The 18,346-nt window shown below is 58.0% G+C and overlaps 1 protein-coding gene across 1 annotated transcript; it reads right to left on the reverse strand.

Annotated features, from left to right (window-relative positions):
• Positions 1 to 960: 960 nt before the first annotated feature.
• On the reverse strand, positions 961 to 18,327 carry COPE (COPI coat complex subunit epsilon). Its single transcript, XM_030880045.3, has 10 exons — positions 18,146 to 18,327; positions 12,203 to 12,265; positions 10,194 to 10,294; positions 6,952 to 7,104; positions 5,683 to 5,736; positions 5,097 to 5,178; positions 3,795 to 3,950; positions 2,455 to 2,523; positions 1,308 to 1,382; positions 961 to 1,161 (listed from the first exon to the last, which is right to left on the reverse strand). The coding sequence occupies exons 1-10, from the start codon at positions 18,269 to 18,271 to the stop codon at positions 1,114 to 1,116; spliced, it is 927 nt and encodes a 308-aa protein (XP_030735905.1). The 5' UTR covers positions 18,272 to 18,327; the 3' UTR covers positions 961 to 1,113.
• Positions 18,328 to 18,346: the final 19 nt, after the last annotated feature.

Here is an 18,346-nt window from a genome sequence, read left to right on the forward strand (position 1 = left end):
CCTCTGTTGTTTAGCTTTTTTTGTTTTAATAAACGGATTGATTGGCTGCGTGGGTTGCTTGGCTTCGTTGTTGGCGTGGGTTGCTTGGCTTCGTTGTTGCGTGCGGGCTTTCTCTAGTTGCGGCGAGCGGGGCTACTCTTCTTTGCGGTGCACTGGCTTCTCATTGCGGTGGCTTCTGTTGTTGCGGAGCACGGGCTCTAGGCACGCGGGGTTCAAGGAGTTGCAGCACATGGGCTCAGTAGTTGTGCCTCGCGGACTCTAGAGTGCAGGCTCAGTCGTGGCACACAGGCTTAGTTTCTCTGTGGCGTGTGGGATCTTCCCAGACCAGGGCTTGAACCCGTGTCCCCTGCATTGGCAGATTCTTAACCACTGCACCACCAGGGAAGCCCTTAGCTTCTTCTTACCGAGGGGCGCTCACTATGCATTTCTCTCTCTGGGCAGGGAGCTCGCTGCTTTGGCCACAGCAGCGCTCCGGCACCCACAGCAGTGCTCCGGCGCCCACAGCCCCGACCACAGGGGGTCTGTCTCGGCTCATGACTCACCGCAGGGCAGCAGGGAGCAGGGGTCTGGGCGGCTGATGTTCGCTCCTATGAGGACCCGGTACACACCCTCCCCACTTGGCTGAACCTGAGTGCTCTGGCACCCTCACCACCTGCAGACCACCCAGGGGTCCTGCGTTCAAATCCTGGGGCCCCTTGTGATGGCTGTGACTTCTCTGTGCTGCAGTTTCCTTGGATGCCAACTGGGCTTGGGGGACATGGCTGTGCCGCCTGCAGCTCAGCAACATGAGGTGGCTGTTTGAGGGCAGGGGAGTCTGTACAGCTGCTGCTCACAGACCCTGGTCACCGGGGCCCCCTCCCAGCAACAGCCCTGGGTGATGGTGCCCAGGCCCCTCCCATCTGAGCCTTGGTTCCCACATGCTCCCCTCAAAATGGCTAGAGCAAACATGGATCCGGTGGGGATACCTGGAGTGGAGACATTTATTGACAAAAGGGGGGGCTGGACTGGGCTTCCAGCCTCTGCTTCTGGCCAAACGGCAAGTGCCCGGTGGAGAGGGCAGCACAGCCCTGGCCTTGTATCCCCACAGCTCCAGAAACGCGTCTGGGGCCGGTCTCAGGCGCTGGGGGCGTAGTGCAGCACCAGCCGGTCAAAGTCGTTTTCCTTCAACGTGAATAGGGGGCGGGGAAGGGGGATGGGGGTGGGCAGAGAAAGGGGAGAACTTGTGAGCCAGGCCCCAAGTTCTGCGCTTTGCCTGGCAGAGCCTCGGGGGTCTAGGGCTCAGAGACGGGCCGCCTGCACAAGCTCACCTTGGCCTGGTACTCCTTGATGAAGGGGTGGGACCTGTGGGCGTCCTTCAGCTGGGACAGGTAGCGGTTTGTCACCTGTGGGGGAGGCAAGATTAGCTAAATATGGGGACTCCATGGTGGCTCTGACCTGCAGGGTAGGGAGTGGGGTGAAACAAGGGCCACCTGGCCAGATCCAGGCAAGAGCCCTGGTTTCCCCACATTTTCTCCATCACAACCTGCTGCCCCGGAACCATGCTGAATTCGAGAGGACCCTGGCGGGTGGGGAGCACCACCTGGCACAGAGTCTGCACTTGGTACATGCGCGAAGCATGCACCAGGTTCAGGGATGCGGGCTGGGCAGGGACCCAGGCCCTGGGAGAGGCAGGAGGCCAGGAGTGGAAGGCAGGTCAGGGAGCACGGGGCTGGGAAAGGAGATGGATTTGTTCTGGGCACGTCGTATGGAGACACCTCAGAGGTGGGCCCTCGCTCCCAGCCTTGCCCTACCCGCCAGGCTCAGCCCTGACCATGTGGGGCTAGGGGCGTCTGTCTGGCTCTGTTTCTCCAAAACTGATAGTCTGGGGATGTCTCTGCGGTGAGTGGGAGAGTGGTCCTATCTGTCCTGCACCACCCCAGCCCTGAGGCTGTCTGGGGGGCTCTTCTTCGAGAAACTGGTGACAGACCATCATGAAGCCCTGAGGCAGGGCCCTGGCCGGCTGGGCAAGACACCTGAATGGGGCAGTGCCCCAGCGTCCTCCTCCCCGCCCTCAGACCAGGTAGGCTCAGCAGGATTGCTCCCCGGAGCCCTGTTTCTCTGTCCTGGTGTCCGCCCCCAATCCTGAGGTGGCACAGGCTGAGTCCCAGCCTGGGAGCCCTGAGCCTCAGTCCACTTGTCTGTAGGACCCACAGAGCAGCTGACCTGCAGCCCCGACCAGGATGGGGACCCTGGGAGAGTACTTGCAATGCCAGCTTCCCGGGGCCGATCTCAGCTGCACCCACTCGTGGGGAACAGGTTTTTGCCCCAAGGCCAGGCCAATCTTGAAGGTCAGACCCTGAGGCCCCAAGCTCCCTCTAGAGCCGGGGCCACACCAGAGACCCCTGCCCACCCCAGGCTGGCACCGTGAGGGCCGGAAAACACTTTGCACCTGGCTGAGGGTGGGGAGGGTCCTACCTCGGGAGGCTTGCCCAGGTGCTGGGACAGGACGATGAGGTTGATCAGGGTCTCAGGGTGGCCGCTGTCCTGGCAACACAAGGGGACACCAGACAGGCAGGGTCAGCTCCTCCAGGCCCCCATCTCAAGCAGGGCTGGGATTGCAAGACCCAGCACGCCCCCACCACTGGCCGCTCCACAAGACAGTAGCCTCAGGGCCCTCCCTTCTGCCTCCCCACACCGGCTGCTTTCCCAGTGAGCGTGCTGCTTCACGTGCAGACCAGCCTGACACAGAGCCCCCTTGCTTGTCGCAATTTGGGAGGGGCGTTTTTATCACAAATCTCAAAGTAATGGAGTCCAGACCAAGGCGGCCTCAACCTATCACAGCCCAGCTAGCTGCTCCTCCTGCTGCAATGAAGCCTGAGACCGTGGGACAGACCCCTCCCGCCCTGCCTGCTCCCCAGGGCATTGGCAGGAAGCTGCGGGAAATTACCAGAAACTCCAAGGGGGTGACCTCACCCCACCCGCCCATATTGGGCTCTGAGGCACAGGGCACTCTGGGAATCAGCTCGGCCGCTGCCTTGGCCAGGAACCCCAGCCAGAGCCCCTGGCTGGGGCAAGGCAGGGACATGCCGCTAAGGATGCAGGGCGCCACAGGCTCGAGGGGCTGCAGGGACCCAAGCCTCCTGCACAGATTTGGCTCCACCCCATGCTGCCCTTCTTTGCAGAGACCCGCATTCTCCCCACCAGCACGGGGCGCTCTGGTAGGCGAGGCAACTCCACACGGGCAGCCTGACGACACCAGCCAGCAGGAGCACCCGACTGACTCCCCTCAGCCTGGCCCCACTCGGCCAACAACCTGACGATAGCTCGGCCCCTCGCAGAGATGAGCATGGAGAAAGCTTCCCACTGGTGTCAGTGTCTCATTATATCAAACAACGTTTCAGATGGCAGCCGTGAGAAGACAACTGCAGCAGCCCTGAGTGCAGCGCTCCAGGCCCTCTGCTCGACAAGGATGGGCAGAGGTGACACATCCCGTCGGCAGCCTGCTCTCCCCTCGGCAGCAAACGGGAGCTGTCTCTCCCAAGCACAGACCCAGGTGAGGGATCACCACGAAAGGCCCCTGGCCAGGTAGCCAAGGTGTCAGTGAAGAGGAGACAGAGCGTGGGTCTGCTCAGCTCAGGCCGACGGGGGCCCAGGCTGACGGGATCCTCGCATTTCCAAGAGAAGTTAGAATCAGGATTGTCGCTTGCAATCCTGAGTTTTAACTGATATGGCATTAAAATCCCCACATGGCCACAAGGCAGGCCATGGGGTCTGTGGTACACCTGTTTCTGGGCTGGGGCTGCGCCTGCCCATACCTTGTCCAGAGCCTCCTGCAGCACGCCCTCCGCGGCCTCCCACCGGCCCTGGGCCATGTGGCAGGCTGCCTGCCCACTGAGCAGCAGCAGGGTGGACGAACACTTGTCAGCCATCTCCTGGAAGATGTAGTAGGCGTCCTGCAGCTTCTCACCACCCTGTGGGGACAGTTGGCATCACCGCTTTGTCCCCCTTCTGCCCGGCCCTACCCTGCCTGCTCCCTCCTGGAGGGATCCCAGCACTTTGTGGAGACAATCCCAGTGCAGCCGGCCCACGGCAGGCAGTCTTTGGACACCGCCCCCTTCCCCGAAGAGATCCTTGTGCAGCTAGTGCTGTGAAGGGGCCGAAGCGGTACGCAGACCCCCTCAAACCCGGCTCCCCAAGCCCTACGTTTATAGACTCGAAAGCCTCGGCTTCAAGAGGGAGAATCAGTGCATGGGCAGCTGGGTCAAGGTCTGAGCTGGGACCACTGGGACACATGGCCCATCGGGGTGGCCTCTGCTCCAGCAGCCATGACCCTGACCGCCCGAATTCTGAATAAGAAGGTTCTGTCCGCCTGGTAAAGACACAGCGCCACACCTGCAGGGGAACCTGAGACCAAGATGTGCTTGTGAAAGACTGCTAGGCTATGGGAGAGAGCTGTTCGGGCTTGTCCCAATAAACTGAATGGATACTGTGGGGTGAGGCCTCTGCCCTGCAAAAGGATGTGCAGATGCACACATACGAGGAGCACAATTTAAAAGGCCCGTACAAGGAGCGACTCAGAGAAAGGAAGCCAAATGTCCAAATCCAGAAACGGGGCTGCTGCCAGGAGAGGGGTGCCCAGGCACGGGGGGGTGGGGGGCGGGCTCCAGGGGGGAAAGCGTGGGGGGATACGGGCACCAACCCTGTGCTGGGAGCCCAGAGAGCAAGCTGATGGCAGCCAAGAGCAGGGCCAGCCCCAGAGGAGGGTGCGCTGCCAGCTGGCTGGCTCCGTGCACCCGGGCTGGGGGGCGGGAGGGGGTACGTGCAGGCAGAGGTACGCCGAGTCCGGTTCCATAAACCCCCAGTTTGTTCACTCTGGCTCTGGCCAAGCCTCTCGGCTGCAAGGAGCCAGAAGGGGTCAAGCCCGAGAGAGGGGGAAAACGTGCTGGGGCTCCTCCAGGGGACTAGCCCCCAAGAAAGCAGGAGGTCCAGCGCGTCTGTGGAACCCCACCTGCACCCTCCCCACAGGAGCAGCCAGCGCTGCACACAGGGGGTCGCCGCCACCTCCTGGCTCCCGGATACTCCTGTCTCTCATGCCCGCACACAAGCCGGGTACTCACCACAGCCAGGCTGACCCAGGCGGTGGCCAGCTGGGTGAGGGTGGCGTCCTCGTCCTGGTCCTGCATTTTCTTCAGCTCCTTCCTGGGGGCAGAGGAGAGAGGTGGGAGGTGCCCGGTAGCTGAGTGGCCAGTCACTGTGCCCCACCCCAGCCCGAGTTCCTTGCTCACGAGGCCCCAGGACCTCAGGCCCCGGCCTGGCCACCCCCCATCCACGGCTGCACACGCCTCTGCGTGCTTGCAAAGCCCACCCCAACCCTGCAAGATGGGCCCCACTGCCTGCCTCACAGAAGGAAACTGAGGCACAGTGACGCCCCTTGTCCCAGGCAACACCCTGCAGAGACGAGCAGGTAAACAATAGTGCAGTCACTCCAATGGACTAGAATGAAATAAATGGAGAAACACTCGTGTCACTGATAATCAGAGCCGGGGGAGGTCTCTGGGTGGTCCCCATGCCGCGTGCACCCTTGAAGACAGCGGCCTGGCTGCTGGAGAACACAGGGTCCCAACATGGCCTGGCCGTTGCTAAGATACGCCCCCCCCCCATGCACAGGCCACAGCCCAGCAGCCCCGGTGGGGAGGGGCTTACCGGGCGAGGTCCAGGCGGTCTAGCTTCAGCAGGATCTGCACCGTCATGGCCATGCTGTGGGAAGGGCGGGCAGTCAGTGAACTCCCACCCCACTTTATCCTCCACCAGGAGCTCACTCTGTGTAAGCACCACCTTCCAGAAACCTCCCCTTGAGTGCTCAGGCCACCAGCCCCGCCTTACAGAGGGGAACACTGAGGCTGACTGTCAGCCCAGCTGGGCCAAACTCAGACCTGGGCGCTGCTTGCTGGGCTGAGCACCCCATCGCTTCCCAAGCCCTGCACTCCCACCTGTCTCTGCTGAGTGTGCTTGGGCCGGGAGCTCCCACGGGGTCCCCAGGCCTGTGGCCCACTCCCTGCCCGCCCCGTAGCTGGCCATCCCATCTGTACCCCCGTCTCCTTTCCAGAGTCCCAGATGAAGTGCTGCAGGGGAACACCTGCTCCGTGCTTTCAGCGCCCACACCCACAGCCCCTCGCCTCGAGCCCAGACAGCTGTGACCACCCACCGATCACTGATGTGGCCACTTGTTCCCGAGCTTTCCCGCCAGAACATGACCCAGCACACAGACCAGCCCGAGAAGCATGAGAAACATTCGTGGGGTGCACTGCCTCACCAGCCGTGTAACACGCCTATTGCAAAGCCTTCTCTGGATCAGGTGGGACATAAACGGATATGAGGGAACACGCGGTGAGCAACTAACCAAGGGAAGGCAGAAACCAGAGCGCTCATGGGGGAGAATGGCTGCACCCTGCAGGGCTGGAGTCCTGGCTGCAGGGAGCCGGACACAGCACAGCCCAGAGCCACCTCCTGGGGTGGGGGTGGAGCCGACAGCAGGCTGCAGGGCGCTCCAGTGCCCAGGCCCGGAGTGCCCTGAGGGCCGGTCTCAGAGGAGGGTCCGTGGGGCCCAGGGAGGACATGGAAATCCAGGGCCCAAGGCAGAGAAACACAAGGCTTCATGGGAGAAGGGAGGGTGCAGAAATCTCAGGCAGAGACAAAGGTGCTTTCTGCTCTGCTCCTGGGAACAGAGGGTTTTCAGCCCCGGGTGATGTGTCCTCAGAGCAATGGCCCAGCCATGCGGAAAAGTGTGTCTCCTGGACGGAGAACAAGAGCTGCAGCCTAAATGGGAGGCCCATGCCCCATCCCAGCCCCTCTCTTTCAGAGCAGCCCCCCTTGCCGTTCCTATGACGATGGCTGATGAGGCCCTGAGCTGCCTGGACACCAGAGGAGCCACTCACACGCTGGCCGTTCCCCCAGTGCAGGACAGCCACTCACCACTCCAGGCTATCCCCTTGATGCAGGGTGCGCAGCGCTGCATCTGGGTTCTGGTTGTGGAAGTAGATGGAGGCAGCCATGAGCAGGAAGGTGGTGTTGGTCACGTCCACGGTCCGGCTCATCTCCCGGTCCAGCTCGGCCACGATCCCATCCCTGCGAGATGCAGTTGCTCAGAGCCCGAGGCAGGGGCGGGAGGCGGCCTCTCCCCCGTAGGAACCGACTGGCCCTGAGAGGGCGAGTCAGGCCCCCTGGGGCACAAAGCAGCGGAGGGCAGGATAGGCCCAGCTGTCTCTGCCAAGCCCCACTAGGTGCCAGTCTCGCCACCTCCCCACCAGACACTCCTCACCCCTCACATAAACACAGAAACCAAGGCCAGGAGAAGCGGGGTTGGGTGCTCCAGGCCCAATGGGGAGTGTGGGGCAGGAAGGGCCATGCCTGGCTCTGCCCACGAAGCAGCATAAACGACCATCCAGGTCTCGAGCTCCACTGGCTCTCAGTGCTCGGGGGCTGAGGTGTCCATGCCGCCCCACATGCACAGGGACAGGTTAGCTCAATGGGGACACCTCCACAGGGACATGAGGCCACACAGGTAAACCTCACACTGGCGACGTCACCAACTTCCCGAGGAGACCAGTGGTCTCAGCAGAGGGTCCTGATCTACCTCGGTCAGCGTCAGGCCTGGGTCCTGAGGGCGGCTGTGCAGGACGACACCCCACTGACAGGGTGGCTGCCCCCGGTTCCCGAGCTTGGTGTGCAGGCTGCTCCCGGCAAGTGGATGTCATGCGCGACTGGGGGCTGGGAGCCGGCAGCAGGCTGGAGTTCAGGCTTGCCCGAGGACCAGCCGGACGCCCTCACCCGCCACAGGACACCAGAGCCTCGGTCTGCTTAACTGAAACGACGAGCTGCAACTCCTTGTTTCAAAGGGCTGCTGAGCGGTTAATGAGAGAAGGGAGGCAAGGGCCCGGCCCTGTGTCACTGCTGGACAAATGCTGTGGCTTGGGACACACAGTCTCAACAAGCGCATACGTTTCATGCGGGTTGCTGGGGGCTGGTGGCCCAGTGCCTGTGTACCTGAGCGCCCCTGGAGGGCAGGGATGTGCCTATTACTCCCTCTGCGCCCACCAGAGAGTGCCTGACGGACAAATGACTTCAAATCTGAGTCTCTTCCCCGCTCTGCACAGAAGGGCTGTGCACAGGGATCACACAGGGTTGGCGTGAGGAGCCCCAAGGCCACGTCCCAAAGCTTCCTGCCTGGTTCCTGGCACACAGGCTGTGAACACGGTGCCTGCTCTTGTCCTTGTAACCTCAGTGCTGTACGTTGTTCCTGGAACACATTGTGGTTACCCTTGCGGGCTCCAGCACCTTCTCCACCACCTGCTCGCTGGGCAGTTTGTATGGGGTGGTTTGTACTGCCAGGATGGATGCACCAAGAGCCGTTCTGCTTTCCCAAGCACCTGCTCCACGCCGTGGGCTTCCTGCGGGTTCTTTTCTGTAGTGCTCACGGCAGCCCTGGGGCTCCTTCCCCTTCCGAAAGGAGAATGGGGTTTGTCACCCCAGCTAGAGACGTGCACAGAGAGGGTGAAGGGATGGCCTCAGGAGGCTGCCTGTCTTAGTGTCCTGGGGTTGCTGTCACAGAGCCCACAAACCAGGCAGGGGATCAAAACAAAGGGGTTTATTCTCTCCCAGTTCTGGAGGCCAGCAGTCTAAAATCAAAGTGCTGGCGGGATTGGTTCCTTCCTCCAAGGGAAGATCGGTCCTGGTCCTTTCTCCTGGAGCTGCAGCAGTCCTTGGCTTGTGTCCCTTTCACCCCAATCTCTGCCTCCATCTTCACGCAGCCTCCGCATCTGTGTCTTCTCTTCCATCTCTTATGAAGATACCAGTCACCGGATTTAGGGCCCACCTTATATCCAAGATGATCTCAAGATCCTTAACCACTTACATCTGCAAAGACCCCCATTTCCAATGAGGTCAGGTTCACAGGTTCTGGGGGTCAGGACATGGACATGTCTTTTGGGAGTCCCCATTCAGCTGCCACTGCTTAAGCCTCTCTGAGTAAATCCTTCAAGTGTCTGTGGACGAAGGAGCCTGATCACAGAAGGTGGAGCACAGGGTGCTGCCCTCCACGAGGAAGGAGCGGAGGTTGGGGTCACAGCAGACAGTCGCACCCACACTTGGGACTCACAGATGGCGGCAGCAGCCTCCGAGGAAAGCGTACTGTCAACAAGGTCATGACCACATCCTGGTCTATTAAGTTCCACAGGGCAGAGATCGGGGGGAGGGCCCCTCTGTGAGGCGTCACAGTGCTGTGAGGGGCGGCCTGGGTGGTGGAAGGGCCCTGGGGCTGGGACAAGTAGGCGGGAATCGGCTCACAGAAGAGAGTGGCTCCCTGTCATGGGCTGTGCTGCCCCAGCCTTCCATCCCAGCCGCCCTGTGGGGAGTGTTTTACCTCCAAAATCCCAGGGGGCCTCAAGACCAGCCCATTCCGAGGGGCGGGGGAAACCGAGGTGCAGAGGGGCCACGGGGCCTGCTGTGTCAGGCTGGTGCTCCACGCACAGGTGAGGCAGGGCCACACGGCCCCCACCTGCAGAGGCCGAGTTCACGTGCACCTGGGCGAGCATCTCAGCCAGCAAGGAACAGCCCATGCACCTGCCTGTGCAGGAACCACCTGAGGCCAGCAGGGTTGGACTGTGAGCTGTCTCAGACCCCAACGGAGCAGCAGGTAACAGGCGGGGCTGGTCCTGGGATGCTCAGCACTTCCAGGTCCCCATAGCCCGGACCACCCCACCTCTCCTGGCCATCGCCTGAGGGAGTTTGATGACTGCTGGTCTGTGGCACAGGTGGACACACCCAGCTCAGGGTGAAGACTTGCTGTCCCCTCCCACCCTCCATCTGGGCGGAGATGAACGATGCGTGGTGTGGCTGCCATTCCCTCCCCTGCACAGTGGGTGAGCAGCAATGGCTGGAAGACTGGCTGCAGGGTCCCCACCCTTATGTACCAGGGGAGGTCCTCCTGGCAAGAATGAGGCCCTCACAGTCCCTAGGTATCTGTACACAAGTCCTCATCTCTGATCCCCAGCCCCCCGCCCCCTTTGAAGCAGGGTCCATCACAGCCTCCCACTGAGCAAGTGAGGGAAACTGAAGCTCAGAGAGGTGAGAGGGCAGAGGAGGGATGCCAACTAGACATCCTCTGCCCACCCAGGCCCATCCACCGTGCCCCAGGCCTGCCCCCCACCCAACCTCACCGCCGGCTGTCGCTAGCCAGGTACTCAGCAAACATGCGCACGGCCTGGAGCTCTGGGGCCGAGGAGGGCTTGATCTCATCCAGGACCACGCCGTACTTCCTCTGTGGGCAAGACAAGCAGGCTGTCAGCTCCGCCCGAACTCCCCGTGGGGTTTATATGTTCTCAGACCCCAGGAACATACAAGGGCTTCTTGGCTCTAGCACTGCCCTGGTGGAGCCCCAATACCAGGGGCCAGTGCCCACCACTCCCAGGGACCCCCTCAGCCCACGGGTGCCATCCCCGCTGGAGTGCGCTGTGGAAGCCAGCACAGCATCACTCGTTAGCTGTCGTGCCACGCTGCCCACTGCTCTAGCTGGAGACCCTGGCAGCTCACTGTTCAGCCCCTGGTGGTGAAGTGACGGGGTGAGGGCCCCACCAGCTCTGGGGGTGGGGTGCGGTGGTGTCACCAGGGGCAGGGGGTCTGGGCACTGGCTTCTATTGAGCAGAACATGCACCCCACCGACAGACACCCAGCAGGGAGGTCACTGCAGGGAGGGGAACTGGAATCAGGGACCCATTTTTCACTCTTTCTTTCTAGGTAGTTTCAGTATTTTCGTTGCCACCGACATGTATTCTTTTTTTAAAGATATATATACACACACGAATATATGAACACATCCAAGGAGATTCTGGGGCGCACCGGGGCACCCTACTCTGCTGGGGACCACACACACTGTCTGGGCCCCAGCTTCACCCTGGAGGTTGGTGGCGAGGAGGGTGGTGAGGGGGGCTTGGTCCACAAGGTGGAAGTTCCATCAGGCTCCAGAATGCTCCATAGAGGGAAAGATGCAAACAGACCTGGGAAGCCACCCGAGGCCTGATGTGAGGTGGGGGCATCTGTGGAGCCATGTACCCACAACAGAGCACTCTATGGCTGTGGCTGTGGGACGAGGTTGGTGGGAGGCTGGTGGGTCTGGGGTGGGAACAGGGCGGGGCACAATTCAATCCTGTCTGCAGAGTCCAGATTGTTTTTAGAACAGAAGAATGCAGTCTTACTGCATTATCAGGGTAATGCTGCTTTTTAAAAACCCTAGTGTCTGTGGAAGCAACCTAAATGTCCATCAACAAAGGAATGGATAAAGAAGACGTGGTACGTATATACAATGGAATATTACTCAGCCATAAAAAGAACAAAATAATGCCATTTGCAGCAACGTGAATGGACCCAGAGATTCTCAAACTGAGTGAAGTAAGTCAGAAAAAGAAAAATATCATAAGATATCGCTTATATGTGGAATCTAAAAAAAGACTACAAATGAACTTACCTACAAAACTGAAGTAGAATTACAGATGTAGAAAATAAACTTATGGTTACCAGGGTTGGGTAAGGGGTCTGGGGGGAGGGATAAATTGGAAGATTGGGATTGACACATACATGCTACTGTATACAAAATAGATAACGAATAAGGACCTACTGTACAACACAGGGAACTCTACTCAGTACTCTGTAATGGCCTATATGGGAAAAGAATCCAAAAAAAAAGTGGATATATGTATTTCTATAACATATTCACTTTGCTGTATACCTGAAACTAACACAACATCATAAATCAATTATACCCCAAATAAAAGAAAGAAAAAAAACCTAGTGTCTAAACTGTGGGCTTTGGCTAGTAACAGTATCAATATCACTGCATGGATTGTAACAAAAGCACCCTGCAACCCGAAATGTTAATAAGAGAAAATGCCCGTGTGGGGGGTGGGCATTTGGAATTCTCTTTGCCATCTGCTCAGTTATTCTGTAAACCCAGAACTGTACTGAACAAGTGAAATCTATCCATTAAGTATAAAAAGAAAAGCAAGAAATCCCAACATTGGCCCTCTGGCCTGGTGCTCCAGGGCCTCAGGGACACTGCCACCTTCTTGTGGTGGCCACATCAGCTGCTCGTGGTCCCCGCCCCTGCCGACACTCTGTTCCTTACTCTCCTTCCCCCGGGTGTTGGCAGTCATGGTCAAGGGCCCACACTCACCTGTGCCAGGTACGCTCTGTACAGGAAGACATCCCTTTCCACATCTCTCTCCAGGCTTGACGGCTGTGGAAAAGCAGGTCAGAACTCTTGGGGGCTACGTGCCCAACAGGCCCTCAGAGGCCATAAGTGGGCAGCTTTCTCAGTGGAGTCTGGGTCCTAGTCCCAGCCCTGGCTCTCAGCTGCCTATGACCTTAGGCAGCAGGAGAGCAGCCTCCACTGAGGGCATGCGGTGTGCTGGGCACCTCATTCTGTGCCACCCTGACATCTCCCTGGGAAAGGAGGTTCGACCGTCACCCCCATCCATTCAGGTGAGGGATGGGGGCACCAAAAGTGCTGAAACTGCTCCAGCCACACAGCAGGGGCCAGGGCAGAGCCCACGCTTCTGACCACTGGACACGTGGCTGCTTGTGTCAAGGCGGAAGGACCCCAGGGTGCAGTGGATCAAAACAGAAGCTGCTCAACAGTATGGGTGGTCCGAGGACAGCAAGGGGTGGGGGTGGGGGTAGGTATGGGAATGCCCTGATGCCCAAGTTTGTACAAGCCTAGCAAACAGGCCTGGGAGGATTCCTATCTGGACATGAATGGTGGATATTGGAGAAGGGATGGGACCCAGCGGGAGACGTGCGAAAGGGACTTACTTTCTGTAATGAATACTTCCATGCCTCTTGTTCCTGTCCTGCTTTTGTTTCAAAACGTTCTTTAAACGTGACAAACAGGAGAAATGAAGGTCTGCCTCACTCGGAGGACCTTTCTGGGAGAGCTCAGCTTGGCTGCCCCAGCATAGCGATGTCTGGGTCTAGCCAGGCTGGGTGAGATCTTGGGGACTGCCCTATACTCGGGGACGAGGCCCAAGGGCCACACTCCCTCAGCCCAGCCACCACACAGAACCCAGAAGCAGGTGTGAGGTGACCTCCTACAGGGTTCACTGTGGGATGGCGAGGGAGGCCCCCACGAGGCTACGGGCAAGCGAGGGACCCTTCCTCGGAAGAGCAGCTTTGGACCACGCCCCAGGGTGCTGGCTGACTTCCTGTGGGCCCTGTGGCACCTGGGGTGGCACAGAGCAACTCAGCCTAGAGGGCACGCGGGTACTGGGGGCTGGGAGAGGAAAGTGGCATGGGGGAAGGGGGCCGGCCACCTTGGAGTCACTACTCTAACAACGTCTAAACCACAGGGCCTGAGGAAAAGCGCAGAGAGAATGAACAGCCTGTCCAGCTGCCAGAGCACAGGGACAAATGTTCTGGAGCCCCGCCGGTGGGAGCACGCCAGGACTGCTCTCCCCCGAGGCTGAGAACCAGACTCCTAGTCCCCAGGCCTTCTTCCCAGCCTGAGGGGGCGAGGGCGCTGAACGTGTCCTCCTCCCAGGCCAAGGGAGACTGCGAACAAGAAGCCTGGCTCCTGGCCCCAGCCAGACTCAGGCCAACTTTGCCTGCGGGTCCCAGCAGCTTGCTCTGGCCTTGGTGGCCAGGCTGGGGATCCGGCCATGATTTGGAACACGGTGTCCTCTATATGAGTGACTCTGAAATGACCCTCGGAGGTGGTCACTGGTGAGGACAACCCACTTGGGGTCCCCATACCACCCTCAGTAAAAAAAGAGACAAATGTTGGCTGTTGCTATCTTTGAAGCAGGGACACAGTGGGATGCCTTGTGGGGGACCAGGGTCCCAGAGGCAACTCTGAGCCTCAGCTGCCCCCTCTGTAAAACAGGCACCACCACTGACCCTGCAGGACTGCCAAGGGGGGTCACCGAGACCCCACACACAGACGCTCAGGACCCTCTCAATCAGCCAAAGAGAGAAGAGCTTCTGGGAGGTGTAAGAACAAGGACAGATGTACAGACCAGGGAACACCAGGGACTGTGATGCATGCCACCAGGTGAGTGGTCTGGTCCCCAGTCCTGACAGCTCATCAGAATCACCTGGGAGCTCAGAAACCAGAAAAGCCAGGAGGCTTATGCCCACCAACGACATCCAACCCCGAGGTGGCCTCAAACTGCCTTCAAACAGCTCAGAGGTGCAGCCAGACCTGAGAGCAAGGGGTACTGTAAAGGGAAGTCGGTGATGGGGTTTGGCAAGGAGGATCACGTTCCCTCCCCTTACTGGCCATCAGTGTCCCCTGACCACACTCGACGGTCAGCTCCTGGAGGCTTTCTTAGCTGCTTCATCCCTAACACCTGTGCAGTGCCTGCCATCTTGTGGGCACTTGCGAAATGTCTGACAGGTAGGGAAACAAACATCATCATGATGCCAGCACTGAGACACACCAGGTGTTCTACCTGGCGCCACCTCTGGTGGTGCCTGAGGTTGCTGGGGCTGCTATAACTAACCACCAGCTGGGCTGGGGGGTGTGCTTAAAGAAACAGAAACGTATTCTCTCATGGTTCTGGAGGCCAGAAGTCCGAGATCAGGCAGAGCTGTGCGCCTTCCATAGGCTCTCTGGGAGGATCCTTCTTTGCCTCATCCGGCTTCTGGTGGCTCCAGGTAGTCCCTGGCTTGTGGCTGCCTCACCCCCACCTCTGCCTCCATCTTTTCTGTCTGCCTCAAGCCTCTCTCTTAGAAGGACACCAGTCATTGGATTTAGGGTCTACCCCAGCTGATCTTGTCTAGAGATCCTTCACTGAATTACAGCTGCAAAGACTCCTTTCCAAATAAGTCACATTCACAGGTCCCGGGTGAACATATCTTTTCAGGGACACCATTCAACCCAGTACAGGCTGCCTAAGAAGGTTTAGGTGGCCTGTGGACCAGAAATAAATCACGTCTAATGGCTCAGCAGGGACAGGACTCCCGCTCTTCTGGACGCGTCAGGTAGAACCTCTTGGTTTGGTGCCGGTGCATCTTCACCACGTTGCTAAAGAGGGTGTAGCTCCCCCAGCTCAGAGGTTTGGCCGCAGTGTGCCTCCAGCAAGAGTGACTGCGGAGGGCTTCCCTGGTGGCGCAGTGGTCAAGAACCTGCCTGCCAATGCAGGGGACACGGGTTCGAGCCCTGGTCCGGGAAGATCCCACATGCTGTGGAGCAACTAAGCCCGTGCGCCACAACTACTGAGCCTGCACTCTAGAGCCCATGAGCCACAACTACTGAGCCTGCACTCTAGAGCCCACATGCCACAACTACTGAAGCCCATGCACTTAGAGCCCGTGCTCCTCAACAAGAGAAGCCACCACAATGAGAAGCCCACGCACCACAACGAAGAGTAGCCCCTGCTCGCCGCAACTAGAGAAAGCCTGTGTGCAGCAACGAAGACCCAACGCAGCCAAAGATAAATAAAAAAAAAAAAAAAAAAAAAAAAACTGTTGGGACTTCCCTGGGGATTAAAAATCCGCCTGCCAACGCAGGGGACATGGGGTTCACTCCCTGGTCCGGGAAGATCCCACATGCCGCAGAGCAACTAAGTCCGCGAGCCACAACTACTGAAGCCTGCGCGCCTAGAGCCCGTGCTCTGCCACAAGAGAAGCCACCGCAATGAGAAGCCCGCGCACCGCAAGGAAGACCCAACACAGCCAATAAATAAGTAAATAAATAAATAAGAGTATTGATCTGGTTTCCTTTGTTTTCCATCACTCTCTACATACAGCAGGTCATGCTGATTCCTTCAGCAGGGAGGTAAAGTTTGCATATTATGACACAATAAGACGGAAAGAACACATTGCTGTAATGTAAGCAGAACAGACACACAACAGAAGACAGACGGTGGATCATGAGTATAACGCTGAACCTTACAGGGACCCTACTGAGATGAATGTCATCGTTCCCATTTGACAGGAGGGGAAAGTGAGGTTCAGAGAGGTGCAGTGACTCAGCCCTGGCTGCAGAGAGAACACAGAAGAGACAGAATCTGAGCCCAGGTCTGTCTCAATCTTCTCATGGTCTACACTACCCCAGCAAGGAGGCATGTAACAACCATGGCGCCAAACGGACAAGGTCCCCCAGAGATGTCCATACCAGTCCCTGGGGCCTGTGAACAGCTTACGTTACATCACGAAAGGGACTTCACAGGTGTGATTAAGATTATGGACCCTAAAAATGGAGACACTATGCTGGGTTATCTGGGAGGATCCAGTCTAATCACGGAAACCCTTAAAAGCAGAGGACTTTTAGACAAAAGAAATGAAGAAGGGGAAATTCGAGAGACTCCAAGTGAGAACTCTGTGGCTTGTTCTGAGATGGAAGGGTGATATGCGGGGTTGAGGACTGGAGAGAAGCATCCAGAAGCCTCCAAGAGGTAGCAACTTGAACAAGTTAGGAAGGTGCTTCTTCCCCAGAACCTCCAAAAAAGGACACAGCTGGGCCAACACCTTGATTTTAGCCTGGTGAGAGCGGTGTTGGACTTCTGACTTACAGAAGCTGCGAGATAATAAACGTGTGCTGCCTGACTTAAGCTGTCGTTTGGTAATTTGTCACAGTGGCCATGGAAAACTAATACAGTCATGCAAATGTTATTTCAACGATTCCTAATCTCTTACTGAAGTCTGTTTGAGGTTTTACCTCCCATTATGCAGATGACACTCAGGGACATGGGGTTCACTGCCAAAGGCCAGAAGGGAAAGCAAGCCTTCCTTACTTCAGAATCCAAATTCCTCCCAACCCTCTGGCTGCCTCTGGGAAGATGTCTGCAACTCCCTTGTGTGGCGCTCCGATGGCCTCCCACACCTTCAGAATAAAATCCAAACCCCTGCTGTGGCCCTTCAGGCCCTGCCCCTCACTCTGCCCACCTCCTTCTTCATCTCCTCCACTGTGCTCACCTCACTCCTGCCACACCACCCTCATGCCTTGACTACATGGAGCTCACTGTTGCCTCAGCACCTTTGCAGCAACTTATGGGCTTAGAGCCTTCTCAAGGTTTGGTCACAGGTTAAAATGGCAGTCAGAGAGCCCTGACCTGACCACTCCCACGTGAAGCAGCCCCCACCCCCATTTCTGATCAGCACTTTTTTATCTCCCCTCTCCCCTAGAGGACTCAAACTGAAAACTGTGTATTCTCTTCCTTGGTTACTTGTTTACTCTCTTCAGGACACTACACCATGAGGGCTGGCAAAGACCCTGTCATGTTCACTGCTCTTAAAAATTCTCCAATGGCTCACTCTCAAAGTGACAGTACCATCCATGTGCCTCCCCAAATGGTGCTGCTCGTGGGCCCTGCTGCCCCCTCTCCTGTCACCCACTCACCGCCTGGTTGCCTGGGCCCTGCCTTGAAGGGCTACATTTTCTAGCTCTCAAACAGCCAGGCTCACTCCCACCACTCTCCGTCGCACCACCTCCTGACATCTTGTTTATTTACTTGTTTACTGTCTGTCTCCCTTGGGAGCTGAGGCTTCCAAGAGAGCTGGGAGTTTTGTCTATTTTGTCACTGCTTTGAGCCCAGCACTAATATCCTGCCTGGCCCATACAGATGCTCAATGAGGAATGCGTGAATGAATGAATGCGCAAGTCTGGGGAGAAATAACCTGGTTAGTGGGGCAGGGTAACGAGCGAGAAGCCATTTCTCTCTTGAGCCTCCCTTTTCTCACCTGTAAAATGAGGATAAACAACAGTCCCTACTTCACGGGTATTGAGGGCATGGCGGCACAGTGTGGGTGCTCAACAGATGGAAACTATTATTGTTGTTGCTGTCTTTATGATTACTACTGTAGCGTAGTATCATTACCATTGTTATTATTACTATAGCGGTATGAACCTCTCTCTTACTCAAATGCCTCCCAAGGCTCAGTCTGAGAGAGCGCTCAGAGTGAGAAGTATCGTTAAAGTGTTACTGCTTTGAGTTTGGTCATAGGACAAGGATAATTCTTCACCGCGCTCTGAAGAGATGTGGCGGCGTGGTGAGGGCGCGGGGATGAAACGGCGCGAGGTGAAGAGGAAGGGTTTTTAAAACCAGAGCGCGACCCGCAGCCACCAGGAAGTGTCTTCCGCCTCCGCCCCCAAGGTCCCCCAGCCCCGCAGCCGCCGCACCTTCACCCGCTGCGCCTCGTTGATGCACTGCTGGTAGCTGCCAATGTAGAAGGCATTCTTCACGTCGAACAGCTCGTCCACCTCCCCGGAGCCTCCAGAGGCTGAGCAAGGAGCCGGAGGCGCCATGTTGCTGGCCACTCACCCGCTACTCCCACTGAGAGACACGTCGGCCGGAAGGAGGGAGTCACCGCGGGGCACGCC

This window comes from Globicephala melas, chromosome 3 (genome assembly GCF_963455315.2).
Source record: "Globicephala melas chromosome 3, mGloMel1.2, whole genome shotgun sequence".
Lineage (NCBI taxonomy): Eukaryota > Metazoa > Chordata > Mammalia > Artiodactyla > Delphinidae > Globicephala > Globicephala melas.